The sequence below is a fragment of the Mobula hypostoma genome, chromosome 9 (assembly GCF_963921235.1).
Source record: "Mobula hypostoma chromosome 9, sMobHyp1.1, whole genome shotgun sequence".
Taxonomy (NCBI): Eukaryota; Metazoa; Chordata; class Chondrichthyes; order Myliobatiformes; family Myliobatidae; genus Mobula; species Mobula hypostoma.
Genome location: NC_086105.1, coordinates 147,641,714 through 147,665,870, shown reverse-complemented (window position 1 = coordinate 147,665,870; position 24,157 = coordinate 147,641,714). Strand labels below are relative to the sequence as shown.

Below are 24,157 nucleotides of genomic sequence, written 5' to 3'. Positions count from 1 at the left end.
ACAGTGGAATGGGGGAGGAAACCGGCGCGGTCACGGGGACAGTGGAATTGGGGAGGAAACCGGCGCAGTCACGAGGACAGTGGAATGGGAGAGGAAACCGGCGCGGTCACGGGGACAGTGGAATTGGGGAGGAAACCGGCGCGGTCACGGGGACAGTGGAATGGGAGAGGAAACTGGCGCGGTCACGGGGACAGTGGAATGGGAGAGGAAACCGGCGCGGTCACGGGGACAGTGGAATGGGGGAGGAAACCGGCGCGGTCACGGGGACAGTGGAATGGGAGAGGAAACCGGCGCGGTCACGGGACAGTGGAATGGGGGAGGAAACCGGTGCGGTCACGGGGACAGTGGAATGGGAGAGGAAACCGGCGCGGTCACGGGGACAGTGGAATTGGGGAGGAAACCGGCGCGGTCACGGGGACAGTGGAATGGGGGAGGAAACCAGCGCGGTCACGGGGACAGTGGAATTGGGGAGGAAACCGGCGCGGTCACGGGGACAGTGGAATGGGGGAGGAAACCGGCGCGGTCACGGGGACAGTGGAATTGGGGAGGAAACCAGCGCAGTCACGGGGAGAAAATGTAGAAATTCCTTACAGACAGTGGCGGGAATTGAACCCTGATCTTCTGATTGCTGGCGCTGAAAAGCGTTACGCTACTGTGCCGTGTAACAGGATACAGTGAAGAGTTTGAATTGCCAGCTGTTTATGCAGATTGTTCCATTACACCCTGCATTGAGGCAGATATGATTCTGGGCCAGTGCTCGCTAGAGCTATGAAAGAGGGGGATCTCACTGAAACCTATTATTGAATGTCGGAGGCCCTAGATAGAGTGGATGTGGAGAGGATGTTTCCTATGGTGGAGGAGTCTATGACCAGAGGGCACAGCCTCAGAATAGATGGATGTCTATTTAGAACAGAAATGATGGGGAATTTCTTTAGCTGGAGAGTAGTGAATGTGTGTAAATCATTACCACACTGACGGCTGTGGGGGCTGAGTCATTGGGTATATTTAAAGCGGAGGTTGATAGATTCATGATTAGTCAGAGTGTAAAAGGTTATGGGGAGAAGGCGGGAGAGTGGGGTTGAGGGATAGTAAACCAGCCGTGATGGAATGGCCTAAATCATGATGATTTAGATTGTGAGGTCAAGAGTGAGTTTTATTGTACCAGGCAGCCACTGTCTCAGAACGGCGGGGACGAAGCTGTGCTCGAGTCTGGTGGTACGTGCTTTCAGACTTCTGTATCTTGTGCCCGGTGGGGGAGAGGGTGTCTTTGATTCTGCTGGCTGTGGGAAGCATAGATAGATCCCATGGAGGGGAGGCTGGTCCCTGTGATGTGCTGAGGTGCGTCCACAGCCCTCTGCGATCTCTTGTCATGGTGACGGTTTTATTTATTCCTTTTAGAGATACCGGGTTGGATGGGCCCAACAACCCCAGTTTAACCCCAGCCTAATTACGGGACAATTTAGAATGACCTGTCGACCGGTTTGTCTTTGGACTGTGGGCGGAAACCGGAGCACCTGGAGGAAACCCACGTGTTCACCGGAAGGAATGTACCGACAATGCCGGAATTGGACTCCGACCTCCGGTACGACTGGAGCTGTAATAGAGTCGTGCTAACCGGTTCCAGACAGGAGTGCTGTTTCCAAATGTAAATCAAACACACACAAATTTTACAGCTCAGTCTGTGAAGAAGAGAAAAAATATCCCATGCAAAACCGGATTTCAGTGCAAAGGAAACTGCAGTCAGAGACAAGTGCTAGTCCGGAAAGTTCCTTTGCTGAGGTAGTGGGTAGGGTCGTGCAGGTAGGTTCAAGAACCGAATGTTGAAGGGAAGTAGCTGTCCCTGAACTTGTGCGATTTCAGTCTCTGGCCTGACAGTAGCAGCAAGGAGAGGCTGGTGGGGTAAGGGGAGGTGACAGTGTGTTTGCTGATGGCATTTTCTCTCTCCCACTCCCTCTCACACTCCCCCACCCACTCTCCCCCCTCCCCATCCCCTTCCTCCCCCTCTCCCCTCACTCCCTTACCCCTCTCCTTCCTCTCTCCCTTCCCCTCCCCTCCCCTCCCCCTCCCCCTCTCTCCCCTCCTCCTCTCCCCTCCCCCTCCCCTTCTCTCCTCCCACTCCCCCTCCCCCTCTCTCCCCTCCCCTCCCCCTCCCCTCTCTCTCTCCCCTCCCTCTCTCCTCCCCCTCCCCTCTCCCCTCCCCTCCCCCTCTCTCCTCCCCCTCTCTCCCCTCCCCCCCTCCTCCCCCTCTCTCCCCTCCCCCCCCTCTCTCTCCCCCTCCGTCTCCCCTCCCACAGGTGGGAAGTGGGAGAGACCCTCAGAGCGACTGGAGGTGTCGGGGGACACGTGGGAGGAGCAGGTGTCCAGCTTCAGCCGTGACGTTCTGGACCGTGTGGGCTTTGCCATTGAGTCCTTCACCCGCCTGCCCTACCTGTGTGAGGGCGATCTGTACAACGAGCACTATGTGCTGGATGACGTGGTCTTCGTGCTGACCCCCGTGTAGGGTGCTCTCCTCCGCCTTCCCCTCCCTCCCTCCCTCCCTCCTCCTCCGCTCTTCCTGTCTCCACCACCTCCCTCACGTCCTCCTCACCCCCTTTCCATCCTCCTCCACCTCACCTGTCCCGGCTCCCCACCCCCATTTTGCCCCCTTTACACTCCCACCCATCCCCCACCATAGAGGGTGTGTCACCAGGCCCTCTCAAAAGCACGCGCATCGGGCACACGATGACGTTGCTGGCATGCGTGCAGCGGAGGGGATGTCACCCTGCCCCACGGAAGTCGCGAGCAGAGCCACGGTGGGGACTGACAATCAGCTGACAAGGAGCCAAGGGGTCTGGCGGGGGGGCTCGAACCCCGTGTCTCAGTACAGTCACAAGCCTCTGCCTTAATCCGACACTATCAGTGGGTATTTTACAGACTCGCCCACATTGTGCTGTTTTGGAGAGTTTTTACAAACTGTTTCAACTATAAAAACGTGTTTTGTGTTGACCTTCTGAATGTCATTCTTGAAACCGTGTCAATGCAAACTGCGCAACTCAACATCGAATTTAACCACAAGACGTGAAGTCAAAGTCAGGCTAAGCTTATTACCACAGTCTGAGTGAGATCGCTTGTCGAGTACGATGTTCTCCTGAGGCATTGTCCTCAGGTGGCTGTGGGACCCACATGATCCGGGATGTCAGGGTGGGTTCCTCAATGGGGAATGCCTGTGAGTGACGTTGTTTAACGTGGGGAGGCTGATGCACAGGCAGCCGCCACACGGTCCTGGACGGATCACGGTCAGGGTCCAGTGACACGGAATGCAAGACGACTGGGGACCGGTCACTGCTGCTGCCTTCCTCCATGTCGTCATCTCCCAGCAGCTCTGCAGTTGAAGTCTTGGTTGGATCGCTCTTTGTCTGGACCCTCTCTCTCTTGACCTCACCGTTATGGGTGATCCCACCCGGAGCTAATTGCCAAACTCCCAACAACATCACTGTCGGGATCTCGGCAACTCCCCACCAGAACAAGGTGATGATTCTCGGACAGGTATTATCAAACTGGGTCTATGTCTCCTTGAAATTCATTTTCAGAATCACCGGGATATGCCGTGAAATTTGTTGTTTTGCAGCAGCAGTACAATGCAAAAGATAATAACAAGACCTGTAATTTACAGTAAGTATGTGTCTCAATATTGGTGATAGGAGCACTTGGAGCTGCGACACTGGGACTGGGCGAGAGGCTCCAACAAATCCTGGGAACAACGTGTGAGATCTCGGTCCGAAGAGCACACTACTAGGAACAGCAAGGACACGGCAGCAAACCCTCCAGCTTCCAGGCTGGTAGAAGGGAAAAATACACACACACACACACACACACACCGCCCATAAGGGGTGAGAAAAACTAAAATATATTACAAGTTAGATTAAGCAGATAGTGCAAAAAAGGGAAGTGTTCATGGGTTCAAAGTCCGTTCAGAAATCAGATGGCAGAGGGGGAAGAAGCTGTTCCTGAATCGCTGAGTGACACGTGGGCGTTTACAGGAAAATAAAGAATACAATAGAATTTATGAAACATCATACAAAAAGAAAGACTGATAACCAATGTGCAAAAGAAGAAAAATCATAAAAATAATTAATAAAGTAAATAAATAATACTTAGTGCGTGAGTTGTAGGGTCCCTGGAAGTGAGTACACAGGTTGTGGAACCAGTTCAGGTGAGCGTAGCTGTCCACACTGGTTCAGGAGCCTAATGGTGGGGAGGGATTTTCCTGTGACGGACTGGGCTGTATCCTCCACTTTCGTAGGCTTCTCCATGCTTGGAGATCAGTGTTCCATACCAGGCTGTGATGCAACCAGTCAGGATACTCTTCACTCCACATCCAGGGAAATTTGTCAAGGTTTTAGATGACATGCAGAACCTTCACAAGTACTGTATCATCAATACTGATACATTAAATGTTTAGTATCTTACATTCCTGACATGAAATGTGTTAAGTTTGGAGGCACTCGTTTTAAGATAAGAAAGGGTTAAGTGATTACAGGGCTTACAGTTAAACGTTACTTGTATTTGAAGTTGACATTGACCTCTGTTAATCTCTTTGTCAATTTAAAAATATGACCTTATTTCAGATTTCCTGCCTGTGTTCTTGTCTCCATACTTAGAACTTCCCAGATCTTCTCCTCTGCTTGAGGTTCTGGCCCATTTGTTACTCCCCAGATTTAATCTCCAAACTCTGGACAGCTTCAGCTGCCTAAATCCTCGACCCAAAGAGCCAAATGCTGGAAGAACTCAACCAGGCAAGCAGCATCTGTGGAAGAAGAAACCAGACAATGTTCAAATTCAAAGTCAAGTTTATTGTCCTGTGCGCACAGATACAATGAAAAACTTGCTTGTAACAGCATCACAGACACAGAGCATCAGACAAGCAGTGCTCTCAAGAAAAACCATCAATTATGCATATTTTTTTCCAAGAAAGAACAAAATAAAACTCAAGTCTACTTGAGTAGACAATGATCATGGGATTGCTAAACTGTAGTGCTTAGGGTTCTGTTGGTTCAAGGTTGGAATGTTTGAAGGGAAGTAGCAGTTCCTGAATGTGGTAATGTGGGCCTTGAGGTTTCTGAACCTCCTGACCAGTGATAATTGTGAGAAGGTGGCATGGCCTTGATGGTGGATGTTGCCTTCTGTAGGCAGTGTCTCCTGCAGGTACTACCGATGGGGAGGGACGTGCCGTGATGTACTGGGCAATGTGAACCGTGTTGTTAACTGCTTTGTCTTTCGACAGATGCTGCTTGACTGGCTAACTTCTAACAGCTGGTGTTTTATGCAGACTAGGAAAACACCACCTCGTGCTCCAGCTGGGTAGTCCACACCCAAAAGAATGAAAGGTGCATTTTGTAATTTTAAAGAGATTACTGATTAGCTTTATTTGTCACATGTACAACGGAACATACAGTGAAATGTGCCTTTTGCGTCGATGACGAGCACAGTCCAAGCATGTGCTGGAGCACACTTCTGTGTTGGCACTACAAGTGTCACCATGTGGCTGGTGCCAACGTAACATGCCCACAGCTTACTAACCTGTACATCTTTGCAGTGCATGCGGAAACCCACGTCGTCACGGAGAGAACGTACAAACTCCTGGCGGGCAGTGGCAGGAATGGAACCATGGCTTACTGCCATTATAATAACCTTACACTAACTGCCATCGGTTTATACTTTCCATTCCTCTTGTTCGCCCAGGTCTTCTCACTTCCTTTTTTCCAAAACCATCCAACGGGACCACAACCTTATAGGGTTTGGAGGTTTGCGTGCCTCGATGACCTGGAGAGCTATATTGACTGGAGTCAGGGCTTTTTGCTTTGGCTCTTGGTAGGGTCACCCAAGTCAAACAGGTCAAAGGGTAGAGGCCAGACTAAGAGTGGTTCAACAGTCCTCCAGGTTCAGGGGTTCAGCTCAGGGCGAGCAACCCTGACTGGTAAAATAAAACATGACATCTACAGCACATTACAGGCCCTTTGGCCCACAATGTTGTGTTGACCACGTAACGTACTCCAGAAACTGCCTGGGATTTCCCCACCGCATAGCCCTCTGTTTTTCCAAACTCCATGTGCCTATCTTAGAGGCTCTTAAGACCATTCAGACAAATCTGCAGGGCAACTGAATTATAACCAAAGCACACCGTTCTACTACAGTACTTGACAAAAGTCTTGAGAGAAAATATATCTGCCAAAGACTTCTGCGAAGTACTGTAATAATTTTACCTATTGCATTGTCCTGCTGCCACAAAAACGTGGGTAATGATCAACCTCCTCTGATATAGGATCTCTGTGGTGGACTGAGGGTGGGAGAGGCGAGGGAGCAGGAAGCACCAGAGAGACATTCTGTCACGTTCAATAACCAGTTGTTTGGAATCTAGTGAGTTCGCCCGGTGTCTCAGGCTGGGTGTGTCTGTACCTGTGCCACCCTCTGCCCCCGGCATTCCTCCTCTGCCACCTGTCCCACACCCCTCCTGGTGCACCCCACTCTCCGGCCCACATTGACAAATACAGTGCATGTACCCTGCAACACAAGCTCACTGGCTGTAGCCAACACGGGAAAAGACGGAGTTTGTTTCCAGTTGGGAGGAAAATGCATGGACGGTTCATATGCAGAATACTTCTCAAACAAAAGAAAAGACAGATGAAAAAAGATGATTTAAAAAAAAACTTCCATCAACACATGCTACGAATGATCTGCAACTCAATGGAAGAATGAAACAAGTAAAACAAAATTGTTACGGAAACAACAATGAGGAATCCTACATCTGAGTGTGGCGGTATTCCCGAGTTTCCACCCGGGACAGTAGTGAAAACCGAGAGGGGGCTACTGACAGAGGTGGAGGACCTTCATCGCTGCCCTCAAAGCCAGTGGTGTAATTGGCAGTAAGTAAGTTTGTAAAACACCCCAGTCCCGCACACACACACACACCCCTTTGGTTTTATTTACCTCCGCCTTCTGGTTCCATCTGCCACTCACCCGCACACCTTGCCTAATGTCCATTCGCTGACTGGACCTTATCGGATTCCAGGATCTGCAACTTTTTATTCCCATTTATCAGCTTCCAGCCTCGGTGTCAAGTGTTGCTAGTCAACCGGACTCTAAAAACAGCCACATTTTCCTCAAGGAAGAGGTACAGTCGACGTTTCGGGCCGAGACGTCGACTGCACCTCTTTCTAGAGATGCTGCCTGGCCTGCTGCGTTCACCAGCAACTTTGATATGTGTTGCTTGAAATTCCAGCATCCGCAGATTTCCTCATATTTGCATTTTCCTCAATTACACTTTAGTCGGGCACTAGGAAAAGAGCGCGGCTCCTGTCAAAGGTTCAATTTAAAGTCAGAGAAATGTATACGATATACATACTGAAATGCTTTTCCTTCGCAAATATCGACGAAAACAGAGGAATGCCCCAAAGAATGAATGACAGTTAAATGTGAGAACCCCAAAGTTCCCCCCCCCCAGCTTCCCTCCCTCCCATGCATAAGCAGCAGCGAACAATTCCCCCACCCACTGGAAAAAAAAGCATCAGCACCCACCAGCGAGCACTCAAACGTGAGCAAAGATACAGACTTGCAGTTACCCCAAAGACTTCACGTTTCACCCGGTATTTGACACACCACAGGCTCTCTCTCTCTCTCTCCTTCATAAGGGAGAGGGAGGTGTCTCCATTTTCCCAGCGAGTGGGGAGACATAACAAATAACTTGATGGTTTACAATGTTACGTCAATTTTTTCAAGCTCTGTGCTAGAAGATCTCAAAGATCTGGGATCTCCGGGCACACAGCAGCAGATATTCCAACTCCCCTGACGACACACGGGTCTCCTGCCTTGACACCGACCCTCGATCCGCCTGTCTCCAGCCCTGAGATCCTAGGCTTCCAAATCCAAGCCGGACTCTTAGGCCGAACCCTTAGTGCGCCGAACAACAGCCAGTTGTAGAACCCTGAGACGGGTCCCATTCTCACAAGGAACCGAAGTCAGAGTGTAACTCCAGGTCAGGGTTTTCAAAAGAACCCTGAAAGGGAAATATAAAGATGTTAACGATGGAAATAGAACTGTTTCTGAAGATGCAAGCAAAAGAGTCGCTGTTTAGTGCCATCATCACTTCGCTCTGAATGGGAACAGAGGAATGCCATTTTCATCCAGACACCACAGATATAGACCAATCAGTAACCCTGTGGCTATTGGAATGCAAACAACACATTTCACTGTCTGTTTTGATATACATGTGACAAATACATTTTGAATTATTGAGATACAGCACACAATGGGCCATTTCAGCCCTTGGAGCCACACCAGCCAGCAATCCCCTGATTTAGTCGTAGCCTAATCATGAGACATTTACAATGACCAATTAACCTACCAACCAGTAGGTCCTTGGACTGTGGGAGGAAACCAGAGCACCCAGTGGAAACCCACACAGTCGCCGGGAGAATGTACAAACTCCTGGCAGGTAATGGTAGGAGCTGAACCCTGGTCACTGGAACTGTAAAGCGTTGTGCTAACCACCACACCACTGTGTTGCCCTAATCTTATCTGCATGATCAATTGCCAATTGTATGACAATAATACAAGTGTTCATAACCAATAGAAACTACAAGCTAACAGCTAACAATACTTCAAGGTTAGTGTAAGTAATTGCCCCCTGGTTGCTGTGTGCCTTATTTACGCTGTGCTACACAGCACACTAATAGGTTCTTCCGGCCCAATGAGCCTGTGTATCTATTTACACCAGCATGACCAACTAACCTATTAACACAGAAGTCTTTGGAATGTGGGAGGAGACCCATGTGGTCACAAGGAGAGATACAACCTTACAGAGCCATTTTTAAACAGAATTGACCATTTGGTAAACTGTGTTCAAATACCTTGTTTGCATGATCAATCACAATTCACAATACAGGTGTTAAAAGTCAGTAGAAACTACAAGCTGACAACCGATTCTCATTTTCAGTCCGCTGGATGAACTCAGCAGGATGGGCAGCATCAGTTAGAAACGATGTTGACGTTTCGGGCCGGAACCCTTCATCAGGACTGAAGAATGAAAGATGGGGAAGGATTTGAAGAATGCTTGTAGCTTGGAGTTCATCCAGCGTACTGAAAGTGTTGCTTTGATCACAGCATCTGCAGATTATTTTGTGTAACCGATTCTCATTGCCAGCTTCAGGCAGGAGGTACAGGAGCCTGAGGGCACACACTCAATGATTCAGAAACGGCTTCTTCCCCTCTGTATCCAATTTCTGAATGGGCATTGACCCCATGAACATGACCTCACTACTTTTTACTTCTGTTTTTGCAATATTTATTTAATTTAATTACTATATCTATGTATGTATTTACTGTAATTCAAGGCTTTTCTTATTCTATATTACATTGTATTGCTCCCGCAAAGACAACAAATTTCATGACATTGCCGGTGATATTAAACCTGATTCTGATGTCTCAGCCAGTGTTTTGTGAGAGGTCACTAGAGATTCTGTTGATAAAATGGTGAGCACTGTACTGCGCGGAGGGGAGGACGGTAGGCTGATACTGAGTGCTGTACTGCGCGGAGGGGAGGACGGTAGGCTGATACTGAGTGCTGTACTGCACGGAGGGGAGGACGGTAGGCTGATACTGAGTGCTGTACTGCACGGAGGGGAGGACGGTAGGCTGATACTGAGTGCTGTACTGCACGGAGGGGAGGACAGTAGGCTGATACTGAGTATTGTACTGCACGGTGGGGAGGACGGTAGGCTGATACTGAGTGCTGTACTGCACGGAGGGGAGGACGGTAGGCTGATACTGTGCTGTACTGCACGGAGGGGAGGACGGTAGGCTGATACTGAGTGTTGTACTGCATGGAGGGGAGGACGGTAGGCTGATACTGTGCTGTATTGCACGGAGGGGAGGACGGTAGGCTGATACTGAGTGTTGTACTGCACGGAGGGGAGGACGGTAGGCTGATACTGTGCTGTACTGCACGGAGGGGAGGACGGTAGGCTGATACTGAGTGTTGTACTGCACGGAGGGGAGGACGGTAGGCTGATACTGTGCTGTACTGCACGGAGGGGAGGACGGTAGGCTGATACTGAGTGTTGTACTGCACGGAGGGGAGGACGGTAGGCTGATACTGAGTATTGTACTGCATGGTGGGGAGGACGGTAGGCTGATACTGAGTGTTGTACTGCACGGAGGGGAGGACGGTAGGCTGATACTGAGTGTTGTACTGCACGGAGGGGAGGACGGTAGGCTGATACTGAGTGTTGTACTGCACGGAGGGGAGGACGGTAGGCTGATACTGAGTGTTGTACTGCACGGAGGGGAGGACGGTAGGCTGATACTGAGTGTTGTACTGCACGGAGGGGAGGACGGTAGGCTGATACTGAGTGTTGTACTGCACGGAGGGGAGGACGGTAGGCTGATACTGAGTGTTGTACTGCACAGAGGGGAGGACGGTAGGCTGACGAAGAGCGTGAAGTGCATTTTCGAAGCTTTGAACAGACTCGCCCGGCTTGGGGTGTGACTTCAACCTCTGCCTCCTGAATGACTTCCCCAAACCTCCCCTTGCGCGCCGCTGACTGACTTATGGGAGCGAACAAACTGTACAGGTGTAGTAGAAAATTGGAGGGTAATTTTCATTCTAAAGAAAGAATACTTGCAGGAACATAGTCGGCCAGATTTTGCTGAGCACTCTGAGTATGAAGAATGGCTGCAGAAACATTTTTCATCATATGAACCAGTTGTACAAATCTTTGCATGGTCCCGAAGAAAATGTTTTGACTTGAAGTGACAAGATTCTTAGATTTAAAAGGAAACTGAATCTTTGGAAAAATCGCTTTGCAAAAGTAAATCTTGAAATGGTTCCACTGCTAGTTGGGCTTGAGAGTGAGGAAGGATTCAGAAAGTCTCCAGTCTTATTGAAAATCACCTGGAAGAACTGCAGAACAAAATTGAACAATATTTTTCCTCCCTTTCGACACAAGTGTATGTTGAGGTGAGGAACCTTTTCTCTGAAACTTCTGCTCAGTGTGAGAACTTGACTTTGAGAGAAGAGGAAGAACTTTGTGAGCTGCACTCTGATCAAGCACTCAAGAAGAGATTTACCGACCTGCCCCTGGACAAGTTCTGGATTTCTGTGAAAGAAGAGTATCCGGCCATTCATAGGAAAACAAATAACATTTTGCTGCAGTCTTCAACTTTTTACATGTGTGAGCAAGCTTTTTCTTGTTTAACAAGCATCAAGAGCAAGGATGAAAAAATCTCATTTCAGCTGAAGGTGAAATCTGTGTGCTTATCTCGAGTTCGACCCAGAATTGAGTATTTGTGCAGCAAAAAACAAGCACAGGTTTCACATGCTGGGCCTATATTTGACCCTGATCAGGTCACTTAGTAAGAAAAATTTTTTTCAAAGTCTTGTATAGAAATGTATCTTATGCTATATTTTTATTCATATTAGTCTTATAGTTTTTAATAACTTTACTATTCAACATTGTCAATAAATTTTCATGTTGTAAATAGCATTAAATTAAAATCAATTTACAGCTTTAAATTAAATCTACTGAGCCTACATTTAGCAAAATTAAATCTGATTTTGGCTTCAGCCAGTAATTTAACAGAAATATATCATGCTTGCCTTATGAGTTTTTAAAATTTATGAAAGGGAAAGAAAGAGATTAATTTCAAGAAAGCTAAGCTAAGCTTAACTGCCTTTTATTTTCAAGAAAGAGTTCATTCTCTACTCAAAAGAGCATTGGCAATTACTCTATGATTATATCTACAACTTACTGATCACACTAACGTACTGTGAGCTGGAGACATGATATTTTTTACGCAGGGATTCCCTGAGACCTGAACTTTGTTTCAAGGGTTCCTCCAGGGCAAAAAGGTTGAGAAAGGCTGTGGTAAAGTATTCCCTAGTTGGTGTGTACTTTGCATTCTTCGATTGCATGCATCCTTATCTTGTCCCTGGATGTCAAATGGCTCCGGTCCCCTGCTGTGTAAAGAGAAGTCATGCTCTTCAATGACCTTTCTTGCTTTTGTCTACTGGACATTATCATAAACTTAACCTTGCCTGCACATTTCCACACTCCCACGTCTGGGTCCATCTGCATATCGTCTCCCTCCTGACTGGGTTCCACCTATCACCCCCTTCCACCTCTTTATATCAGTCCTCTCCCTCCTCTTTCAGCCATGACAGGGCGCCTTAACCCTCAATGTCAACCACCTCTCTGCCTCCACAGATGCTGCCCGGTTTGCTGAGTTCCTCCAGCAGTGCTTTTTTCCTTTTTGGTACAGTTTTAGTTGCTCTCTGGATATTGGAAATCACCCACTCTTTCTCTCCCTCCCTTCACTGTGTAAGTCCGAGCCCAGACCGGGCTTCCCACTACCCTGACTCCTCCTCCTGCAGACTGTTGACACTATCTTTCTGTCTGGTAGCTGGCCTTTGCTATGCTTAGTTTTAAAGTCAAGTTTTTAATCAAAGTAAATATATATCACCATATAGATTAGATTAGATTAGATTATGAGGACACTCAGTCCTCGTTTATTGTCATTTAGAAATGCATGCATTAAAAATGATACAACATTCCTCCAGAGTGATATCACAAGAAAACACAAGACAGACCAAGACTAAAACTGACAAAACCACATAATTATAACATATAGTTACAACAGTGCAAAGCAATACTGTAATTTGATAAAGAGCAGACCACGGGCACAGTAAAAAAAAGTCTCAAAGTCCCGATAGCCCTATCATTTCACGCAGATGGTAGAAGGGAGAAACTCTCCCTGCCATGAACCTCCAAGCACCGCAAACTTGCCGATGCAGCACCATTGGAAGCACCCGACCGCAGCGGACTCTGAGTCCGTCCGAAAACTTCGAGCCTCCGACCAGCCCCCCGACACGGAGCACCATCCTCTGCCGAACGCTTCGACCCCACCCCAGCCGCCGAGCAACAAGCAAAGCCGAGGACTCAGGGCCTTCCCCTCCAGAGATTCTGGATCACACAGCAGCAGCAGCGAAGCAGGCATTTCAGAAGTTTCACCAGATGTTCCTCCGTGTTCTCACGTCCGTCTCCATCAAATCAGAATTGTGCACGACACCCTACTTGACAAATAACAGACATCACCACCGGAGTGGCCGCTGCGAGCTGTGTCGCATTGCCATCTTCTCCTCCCGAGATTAATACAACCCTGCGATTAATTTTCTTGCAGGTATTTACAGGAAAATAAAGAAATACAATAGAATTTATGAAAAAACTACACACAGCAAAGGCTGGCAAACAAACCAATGTGGAAAAGAGGACAAATTTGTGGGAAGTTGGAGGACTGGGAAGCTTTTAAAAACCAACAGAAGGTAACTAAAAAAGTCATAAAGAAGGTAAAGATGGATACAAAAATAAGCTAGCCAGTACTAATAAAGAGGATACCAAGTTTCTTCAGGTACATAAAGTATAAAAGAGAGGCGAGAGTGGATATTGGACCACTGGAAAATGATGCTGGAGAGGTAGTCATGGGGGACAATGAAATAGCAGACAGATTGAATATCAGTCTTCACTGTGGAAGACACTAACAGTATCGTGGAAGTTCCAGGTGTCGGGGGCATGAAGTGTGTGAAGTTACCATTCTTGGGAAACTGAAAGGTCTGAAGGTAGGTAAGTCACCTGGACCAGATGGTGATACACCCCAGAGTTCTGAAGGAGGTGGCTGAAGGGATCATGGAGGCATTAGTAATGATCTTTCAGGCATCACCAGATCCTGAACTGGTTCTGGAAGACTGGAAAATAGCAAATGTCACTCCACTCTTCAAGAAGGGAGAGAGGCAGAAGAAAGGAAACTATGGTCAGTTAGTTTGGCCTCAGTGGTTGTGAAGACATTGGAGTTGATTGTTAAGGATGAGGTCTCAGAGTACTCGAAGGCACATGATAAAATAAGCCACAGTCAGCATGGTTTCCTCAAGGGAAAATCTTGCCTGAAAAATCTGCTGGAATTCTTAGAAGAAATAACAAGCAGGATAGACAAAGGAGAATCGGTTGATGTTGTGTACTTGGATTTTCAGAAGTCCTTTGACAAGGTGCCACACATGAGGCTGTCTGATAACCTATGAGTTCATAGTATTACAGGGAAGATTCTGGCATGGATGAAGCACTGGCTGATTGGCAGGAGGCAAATGACTGGCTGCCAGTGGCTAGTGGTGTTCCACAGGGGTCTCTGCTGAGATTGATTCTTTTTACATTATATGTCAATGATTTGGAGGATGGAATTTATGGCTTTGTTGCAAAGTTTGCAGACAATACGGAGGTAGGTGGAGGGGCAGGTAGTTTTGAGGAAGTAGAGAGGCTACAGAAGGACTTAGATAGATTAGGAGAATGGGCAAAGAGATGGCAGATGGAATACAGTGCCGGGAAGTGTATGGTCATGCACTTCGGTAGAAGAAATGAAAGGGTTGACTGTTTTCTAAATGGAGAGAAAATACAGAAAACTGCAAAGGGACTTGGGAGTTCTTGTGCAGAATTCCCTAAAAGTTAATTTGCAGGTTGAGTCTGTGGTGGGGAAGGCAAATGGAATGTTACCATTCATTTCAAGAGGACTGGAATATAAAAGCAAGGATGTAATGTTGAGACTTTATGAAGCACAGGTGAGGCCTCACTTGGAGTATTGTGAGCAGGTCTGGGCCCCTTGTCTTATTGAAAGGATTTCTGAAACTCGAGAGGGTTCAAAGGAGATTCACGAAAATGATTACAGGATTGAATGGCTTGTCATGTGAAGAGCATTTGATGGCTCTGGGCCTGTATTCACTAGAATCTGAATGAGGGGTGACCTAATTGAAACCTATCGAATGGTGAAAGGCCTTGATAGAGTGGATGTGGAGAGGATGTTTCCTATGGTGGGAGAGTCTAAGACCAGAGGACACAGCCTCAGAATAGAGGGACGTCCTTTTAGAACTGAGATGAGGAGAAATTTCTTTAGCCAGAGAGTGGTGAATCTGTGGAATTCTTTGCCACAGGCAGCTGTGGAGGCCAAGTCTTTATGTATATTTAAGGCAGAGGTTAATGGATTATTGGCTGGTCAGGGCATGAAGGGATATGGGGAGAAGGTGGGGGACTGGGGCTGAGAGGAAAAATGGATCAGCCATGATGAAATGACAGAGCAGACTTGATGGGCCAAATGGCCTAATTCTGCTCCTATATCTTATGGCCATTATTTATCACATGCTCTCTACATCACAACATAGGGTGAAGTGAATTGTTCGCATCAACAGCCAATACAACTTAAACAATGTACACAAAATGCTGGAGGAACGCAGCGGATCAGGCAGCATCTATCATCATCATCATGTGCTGTGTCATATAACATCATCATCATGTGCTGTGTCGTATAACATCATCATCATGTGCTGTGTCGTATGACATCATCATCATGTGCTGTGTCATATAAAATCATCATTATGTGCCATGTCATATGACATGGACGATCACTGCTCCATTGGCTTCACATGACCTTGACTGGGCGGTTAAGCAGGTGCGACACCTTGTCCAAGGGTGACCTACAGGCTAGTGGAGGTAAAGAGCACCTTACACCTCCTTTGGTAGAGACATATCTCCATCCCACCACACACAGAAATCTAAAACAACACACACAACATGTTGGAGTAACTCAGCAGGTCAAGCAGGAAATGAGTGGAAATGAATAAACCATCAACATTTTAAGCCAGGACCCTTCAACAGGACTGGAAGGGGAAAGAAGCCAGAATAAGAAGGTGGGAGGGAGCAATAATATTTAAATGCTGAGAGATTACAGAGCTCTGAGATGCCGAGGGATACAGAATCAGAATACAAGAGAGTCTGCTGATGCTGGAAATCCAGGGGTGAAAGGTGAAGCCAGGTGGGTGGGGGAGGGGAATGAAGTGAGAAGCTGGGAGGTGGTAGGTGGAAAAGATAATGGGCAGAAGAAGGGATCTGATTGGGGAGGAGAGTGGACCACAGGAGAAAGAGAAGGAGGAGGCACCTCAGGGGGAGGTGATAGGCAGGTGAGGAGAAGAGGCAAAAGGACAGAGTGAAGAATTGAAGAAGAGGGAAGGGAAAGGACCAATTTATACTAAATTTCCTCGTCTGTACCCTGTGTGTTCTCCCTATCCCTCCATTCTCTTCACATTCTTGTGTTGAATTGTGTGTCGAGTCGTTTACACTATTTATTGTACCTTTGTATGATAACATAATCACTTTCTGTATTGCACTGTGCTACTGCTTTCAAACAACAAAATATCAACATGCACTCAGTGGCCACTTTATTAGGTACATCATGCAAATATGTCATCAGCCAACCGTGGGGCAGAAACTCCATGTCAGACATGGTCAAGAGGCCAAATTCAAGCAGGCTTTAGATGATCTGAGCAATAGAATCAACACACACGAAACAGCACACCCTAATACCTTCACCAACGCTTTGGGAGATTTTAACAAGGCCAGTCTGAAAATATCGCTAAGCAATTACCATCAATAGATCACTTGAAATACCAGAGGAAACAACACACTGGACCATTGCTACACCACCGTCAAGAATGCGTACTATAATATGTTGTTAAAAAAAAGATCACTCCCTACTTTGCTTGTTCTTTCTTTCCTCTCTTTTCTTTAAGTGTATACTTCAGATAAATAGTATGTGGCGAATTATGGCATATATGACTATATGATATTGTATATATGTACAATATCTGAAATACATCTTATGGAAATGTTTGTTTGATGATGAACTTCAATAAAAAATAAATTACAAAAAAAAAGAATGCCTACCATGCTATTCCAAGCTCTGACTTCGGGAAGTCTGATCACCTGGCTGTTCTTCTACTCCCCGAGTATAGGCAGAGACTGAAGACTGCAGCACCAGCAATGAGGACCAAGAAGGTTTGTTCAAGGGACGCACAGGAGCGCCTACAGGACGGCTTTGAATCAGTGGACTGGACTGTATTCAGGGACTCATCTTTGAATCTAGATGACTATGCTGCAGTTGTTACTGACTTCATTAAAATCTGTGTGGATGAGTTTGTGCCCACAAAGACTTACTGTGCATTCCCAAACCAAAAGCCATGGATGAACCAGGAGCTACGTCGCCTGCTGAAGGCTAGATCTGTGGCATTCAAGTCTGGCGACCCAGACCTGTACCAGAAAACCAGGTATGATCTGCAGAGGGCTATTTCAAGGACAAAGAGACAATTTCAAATGAGGTTGGAGGTGATATCAAATGCATGGCAACTCTGCAGGGACTGCAAGATATTACTTCCTACAAAGCGAAACCCAATAGCATGAATGGCAATGATGCCTCACTACCAGATGAACTCAATGTCTTCTATGCATGTTTTGAAAGGAAGAACACAACTACAGCTGTGAAGATCCCTGCTGTACCTGATGACCCTGTGATCTCTGTCTCGGAGGCCGATGCTAGGCTGTCTTTAAAGAGAGTGAATCCTCGCAAGGTGGAAGGTTCCGATGGAGTACCTGGTAAGGCTCTGAAAACCTGTGCCAACCAACTAGCGGGAGTATTCAAGGACATTTTCAACCTCTCACTGCTACAGGCGGAAGCTCCCACTTGCTTCAAAAAGGCAACAATCATACCAGTGCCTAAGAAGAATAAGGTGGGCTGCTTTAATGACTATCACCCGGTAGCACTCACATCGACAGTGATGAAACGCTTTGAGAGGTTGGTCATGACTAGACTGAACTCTTGCCTCAGCAGGGACCTGGACCCATTGCAATTTGCCTATTGTCACAGTAGGTCAATGGCAGACGCAATCTCAATGGCTCTCCACACGGCTTTAGACCACCTAGACAACACAAACACCTACGTCAGGATGCTGTTCATCAACTATAACTCAGCATTTAATACCATCATTCCCACTATCCTGATTGAGAAGTTGCAGAACCTGGGCCTCTGTACCTCCACCTGCAATTGAATCCTCGACTTCCTAACCAGAAGACCACAGTCTGTGCAGATTGGTGATAACATATCCTCCTCGCTGACGATCAACACTGGCGCACCTCAGGGGTGTGTGCTTAGCCCACTGCTCTACCCTCTGTATACACATGACTCTGTGGCTAGGCATAGCTCAAATACCATCTACAAATTTGCTGATGATACAACCGTTGTTGGTAGAATGTGCCAACTAGTGGAATGGTGCTGCAGCAACAACCTGGCACTCAACGTCAGTAAGACGAAAGAGCTGATTGTGGACTTCAGGAAGGGTAAGACGAAGGAACACATACCAATCCTCATAGAGAGATCAGAAGTGGAGAGAGTGAGCAGTTTCAAGTTCCTGGGTGTCAAGATCTCTGAGGATCTAACCTGGTCCCAGCATATCGATGTAGTTATAAAGAAGGCAAGACAGCAGCTATACTTTATTAGGAGTTTGAAGAAACTTGGCATGTCAACAAATACACTCAAAAACTTCTATAGATGGACCGTGGAGAGCATTCTGACAGGCTGCATCACTGTCTGGTACGGTGGGGCTACTGCACAGGACCGAAAGAAGATGCAGAAGGTTGTAAATCTAGTCAGCTCCATCTTGGGTACTAGTCTACAAAGTACCCAGGACATCTTCGGGGAGCGGTGTCTCAGAAAGGCAGCGACCATTATGAGGGACCTCCAGCACCCAGGGCATGGCCTTTTCTCACTGTTACCATCAGGTAGGAGGTACAGAAGCCTGAAGGCACACACTCAGTGATTCAGGAACAGTTTCTTCCCCTCTGCCATCCGATTCCTAAATAGACATTGAAGCTTTGGACACTACCTCACTTTTTAAAATATACAGTATTTCTATTTTTGCACATTTAAAAAATCTATTCAATATATGTAATTGATTTACTTGTTTATTATTATTATGTTTTATTTTATTTATTATTTTTTTCTCTCTCTGCTAGATTATGTATTGTATTGAACTGCTGCTGCTAAGTTAACAAATTTCACGTCACATGCCGGTGATAATAAACCTGATTCTGATTCTTATTGTTGCTCAGACAAAACATCAGAATAGGAAAGAAATGTGATCTAAGTGACTTTGACCAAGGAATGATTGTTGGTGCCAGACAGGGCGGTTTGAGTATCTCAGAAACTGCTGATCTCCTGGGAATTTGATGCACAGCGGACTCCAGAGTTTACAGAGAATGGTGCAAAAAGCAAAAAACATCTATTGAGCGGCAGTTCTGTGGGCGATAATGCTTTGTTAATGAGAGAGGTCAGAGGAGAATGGCCAGACTGGTTCAAGCTGACAGGAAGGCGACAGTAACTCATATAACCACACGTTAGAACGGTGGTGTGCAGAAGAGCATCTCTGAATGCACATGTTGAACTTTGAAGAGGACGGGCGACAGCAGCAGAAGACCACGAACGTACACTCAGTGGCCACTTTATTAGGTACCTGAACCAGAGTCAGTGACAATAAACCGAATTGTGATCTCTACATAAAATATCTCCGTTCTACTTTCCTCTGCCCAGTGACACAGCCCTCATTGTTGCTTTGGTCAGCTCTACACCACACAGCTATCTGCCAGCCAGATTTTCAACACAGAACTCCTGACTCTTGTACGCACAGGAGATTCTGCAGACGCTGGAAATCCAGAGCAATGCACACACGCTGTTGGAGGAACTCGGCAGGTCAGGATCAGAATCAGCTTTAATATACCGTGAAGTTTGTTGTTTTGTGGCAGCAGTACATATTGAAACATATAAGATTATTAAGGGATTGGACACGCTGGAGGCAGGAAGCATGTTCCCACTGATGGGTGAGTCCAGAACCAGAGGCCACAGTTTAAGAATTAGGGGTAGGCCATTTAAAACGGAGTTGAGGAAAAACTTTTTCACCCAGAGAGTGGTGGATATATGGAATGCTCTGCCCCAGAAGGCTGTGGAGGCCAAGTCTCTGGATGCTTTCAAGAAAGAGGTGGATAGGGCTCTTAAAGATAGTGGAATCAAAGGTTATGGGGATAAGGCAGGAACTGGATACTGATTGTGGATGATCAGCCATGATCACAGTGAATGGTAGTGCTGGCTCGAAGGGCCGAATGGCCTACTTCTGCACCTACTGTCTATTGTCTACAGTATATATAAAATGATAAAATTACAATAAGAAATATATGTGTAAAATAAAACAAGTACAGTAATGCAAAAAGAGAACAAAAATATTGAGGTAGTGTTGCTGGGTTCAATGTCCATTCAGAAACCTGATGACAGAGGGGAATTATTTGTTCCTGAATCATTGAGTGTGTGTCTTCAGGCTCCTGTACCTTCTCCCTGGTGGTAGCAAAGAGAAGGGGTCATGTCCTGGGTGGTTTTTGAGCTTTAACTTATTGTTGTCCCTTTTTGCACGTCAACGCACTGTGAAGTGACCTGACCTGTATGAAGAATTTGCAAGCCAGGCTTTTCACCGTATCTCAGGACGTGTCAATAAACCATTTCCAATACCTTGATGAACCCAAGTGGCCGATAGGCCTATTGCTGTAGGTTTCCCACCCCTCACTGCATTAAAAACAGAATTAAACCCCACCCCGGCCCCTCTCTGATCTTCCCCTCCCACTGCCATCTCCTCTTTATTCAATGACTGCTTTTGTGAAAAACCTCGGGATTTGTCTTTCCAAGGTAACGGTGCCATACAAATGCAAATCGCCAAAAGGGCAGGTTTAATCTTACACCTGCTGACGTCCGCAGGAGGGGATTGAGACAGAAGTTCCTTGTCCCTTCGCCTGCGTGTGAATCGGGTCCCCCAGACAAGGCAGGTCCCGAGGCTTCACCTGAACTGCTGTCTCACCTCCGACGTTCAACAGCACCTGAGTGGGGTAACCAGTCCTTGCACCCCCCACGAGGAACAATTCACCTGCTACCTGGTTCCCTCAGGTTAAAGGAAGAGGCTGGAAAATCCAGGGCAAAGTCATCAGTTCTCTCCCTCTCCTGTTCTGACTTATTCCCTGAGCAGGTGCACCAGTGAATCCACAGCTGGAACTTACGGATAGTCTCCTCACCTGAGCAGGTAGGTTGGATCTATGTGTTTGTCCTGTTGAACACCTCCTGGCCCGCTGCACTCGATTCTCAATCCCCGTAGCTCAGATTCTCTGAAAACACTCAAACCTGGGAAAAGAAAAGTTAGCTTCACAATCGTTTGACCAGTTTGAGTACATTTCCTGAACTTCTAATCTCTGAAAGAAATGTACTTTAATACCGATTATTGTTTTATTTTTGTTTGGACAGTTTTTGGATTACTTCTGGTTTTAACTATTTGGCAAAGGAGCACTGAGAGGAGAGAAGAAATTAGACCTTTCTCTCCACCCCAGTTTCTGAGGCAACGCGGTTCCAAGATCAAGATTCTGATCTCTATGTATCTTTGGTTTCACAAGTATAACAGAAGGTGTTTTAATCTAACTGGTAGGAAGTTTACCCTCAAATAGGGAGTCTACGATTTTTGGCTGGGTTTCTTTACCATCGCTAGGTTTATACTCAGAACTCCCTCCCTAACAACTCCCATCCGCCACACTCACAACTACAACTGGGATTGGGAAAAACAGCTTTTTAAATTATAAAATGCAATTTGTTCATCAAAAAAAAATCCCAAGAATGTAAACATCGATGTTAACATCTTAGTCATAGAGCCATGCGATATGGAAACAGGCCTTTCAGCCAAGATGGTACCACTTGCCCATGTTTGGCCCCAATTCCTCCAGTCCACATACCTGTCCGAGTGTCTGGTAAATGTTGCCGATGCTCCTGGCCCCCCCCGCGAGGAGCATCACCTTGTCATGGGTGGGGAGGCCTGTGAGCTCCTGAGACTCCGAGAGTGACGTCGTCGGGAACTTCGTTCCTGGCTGGCTCACCTGTGGCGGTAAAGTCAAGGGGGCAGTTCCAGACCAGGAGCGATCCGACGGGGAAAGATGATGACACAGCACAAGGGCAGAGGAGGGCTGCGGCAATGAAAGGTCCCCGTTCCAGGCCACTGGAGCCTGACCCCGATCTGCCAAGGACCGTGTAGTGGCTGCTCGTGCATCAGCCTCCTCACGTTAAACAAAGTCTCGCACAGGCATTCACCCCGAAGGGAATTCCCCAAGGACCCACCAATCGATAGACAACCCCTTAGGAGAACATCTCACTTGACTCCAGTGACCGGACTACTAATGTACTTCCTCTGGCAGTTCACTCCCTATACTGACCCTCAGTTGCTCCTCAGGGTCCCTATTAAATCATTCCCCTCTGGTTTTTGATTCCCCAGCTCTGGACAAAAGACCATATCGACCAGGATTCCCATCTAAGCAACCCCATTTGCCCTTGGTTGACCTGGACTCTCTAATCCTTTCCTATCCGTGAGGCTGTTTTCAATGTTGTTATTGTACTGGCCTCAACCACTTCCTCTGGCAGCTTGTTCCATACACGGGCCACACACTCTGGCTGGCCCCTCAGGTTCCGATTAACCCTTTCACCTTCAGCTGATGCCTCCACTTCTCAATTCCCTGACCTTGTGTGTATTAACTCTATTATATCCCCCATGATTTCAAAAGATCACCTCTCAGTCTCCATTGCTCCAATGAGCACAGTCCCAAACTGCTCAACCTCTCTACATAACTCAGTTTCTCAACATCCCCGTCCACGTATCTTCCTTGTACTCCTTCCAGCTAAGTGGCATCTCTCTTACAGAAGGGGGACCAAAATCAAGCACTGGCTTGCCCACAGAAGACAGAGGGTGCTGGTAGACGGAATGTATTCTGCCTGGAGGACGGTGACCTGTGGTGTTCTGGGACCCCTCCTCTTTGTGGTTTTTATAAATGACCTGGATGAGGGAGTGGAAGGGTGGGTTAGTATGTCTGCAGATGGTACGAAGGTTGGTGAAGGTGTGGATAGTGTGGAAGATTGCCATACATCACATCCGGACATTGACAGGATGCAGAGCTGGGTTGAGAAGTGGCAGATGGAGCCTCGGCGAGGAAAAGTGTGAAGTGATTCACTTCAGAAGGTCAAACTTGAAGGCAGAATACAGGGTTAATGGCAGATTCTTCGCATGTGGAGGAATGGAGGGATCTGGGGGTCCGCATCCATAGATCTCTCAACGTTGCTGAACAAGTTGATAGGGTGGTGAAGAATGTGTGTGGAGTGCTGGCCTTCGTTAGACGAGATTGAGTACATGGTCAGAACAATGTTGTGGGCCGAAGGGCCTGTACTGTGCTGTGCTGTTTTACGTTCTGTGTTCAGTGGCTGGGCACATCTGGGTGCAGGTCGATGGCTGGGACTAGCCAGTTTCAATGGTTCAGACGGGGGATACACTGAGTGCCTGTTTCTGTGCTTCAGTGTTTTATGACCCTGTGATACCAAGTCCAGCCTCACCAGTATCCGTATCGTAAGACCATAAGACAGAGGAGCAGAATTAGGCCATTCAGCCCATCAAGTCTGCTCTGCAATCCCATCATGGCTGATCAACCCCATTCTCCTGCCTTCTCCCCGTAACCTTTGACACCCCGAATAATCAAGAAACTATCTACCTCTATTTTAAATATACCAAATGACTTGACCTCCACGGCCATCTGTGGCAATGAATTCAACATATTCCCCACCCTCTGACTGAAGAAATTCCTCCTCATCTCCATTCAAAATGGATGTCCCTCTATTCTGAGGTTGTGTCCTCTGGTCCTCGACTCCCCTACCAGGAAACATCCTCTCCACATCCACTTTATCCAGGCCTTTCAATACTCAATATGTTTCAATCCCCCCCCAATTCTTCTAAATTCCAGCGAGTACAGGCCGAGAGCCATCAAACACTCCTCATTCATTAACCCTTTCATTCCTGGAATCATTCTCGTGAACCTCTGCCGGACCCTCTCCAATGTCAGCACATGAGGGGCCCAGAACTGCTCATGGTACTCAAAGTGCGTTCTCAATACATCCCAGCTTTTATATTGTAGTCCTCTTGAAATGAATGGTAACATTGCATTTACCTTCCTCACCACAGACTCAACCTGGAAATTAACCTTCAGGGAATCCTGCACCTTTCATAACAAGTACTGTTACCCTGTTACTTAATATTAGCACTTCATTATCTAAAATCCATCTATAGATTTAAAGTAAATTCATGGGGTTTTAATTGTGTGCAGTTTTGGTTGTCTCGAACAACAAGCAAATGAGAATTTCTGCTTGT

At 47.0% G+C, this 24,157-nt stretch overlaps 1 protein-coding gene across 2 annotated transcripts in view; it reads left to right on the top strand.

Moving 5' to 3' along the window:
• Nucleotides 1-5,366, top strand: part of mettl9 (methyltransferase 9, His-X-His N1-histidine) — a 39,325-nt gene extending 33,959 nt beyond the window's left edge. The window contains exons 5-6 of one of the 2 annotated variants that reach the window (XR_010019353.1): nt 2,295-3,507; nt 5,264-5,366. Coding sequence is in view for 1 of the 2 variants with exons in the window: in XM_063059396.1 (XP_062915466.1) it covers nt 2,295-2,500 (206 nt within the window). In the remaining variant the exon portion in view is untranslated. Of the gene's footprint in view, nt 1-2,294; nt 4,541-5,263 lie in introns of those variants that run through there. The other variant, XM_063059396.1, reaches the window with a different exon arrangement.
• The last annotated feature ends 18,791 nt before the right edge of the window (nt 5,367-24,157 follow it).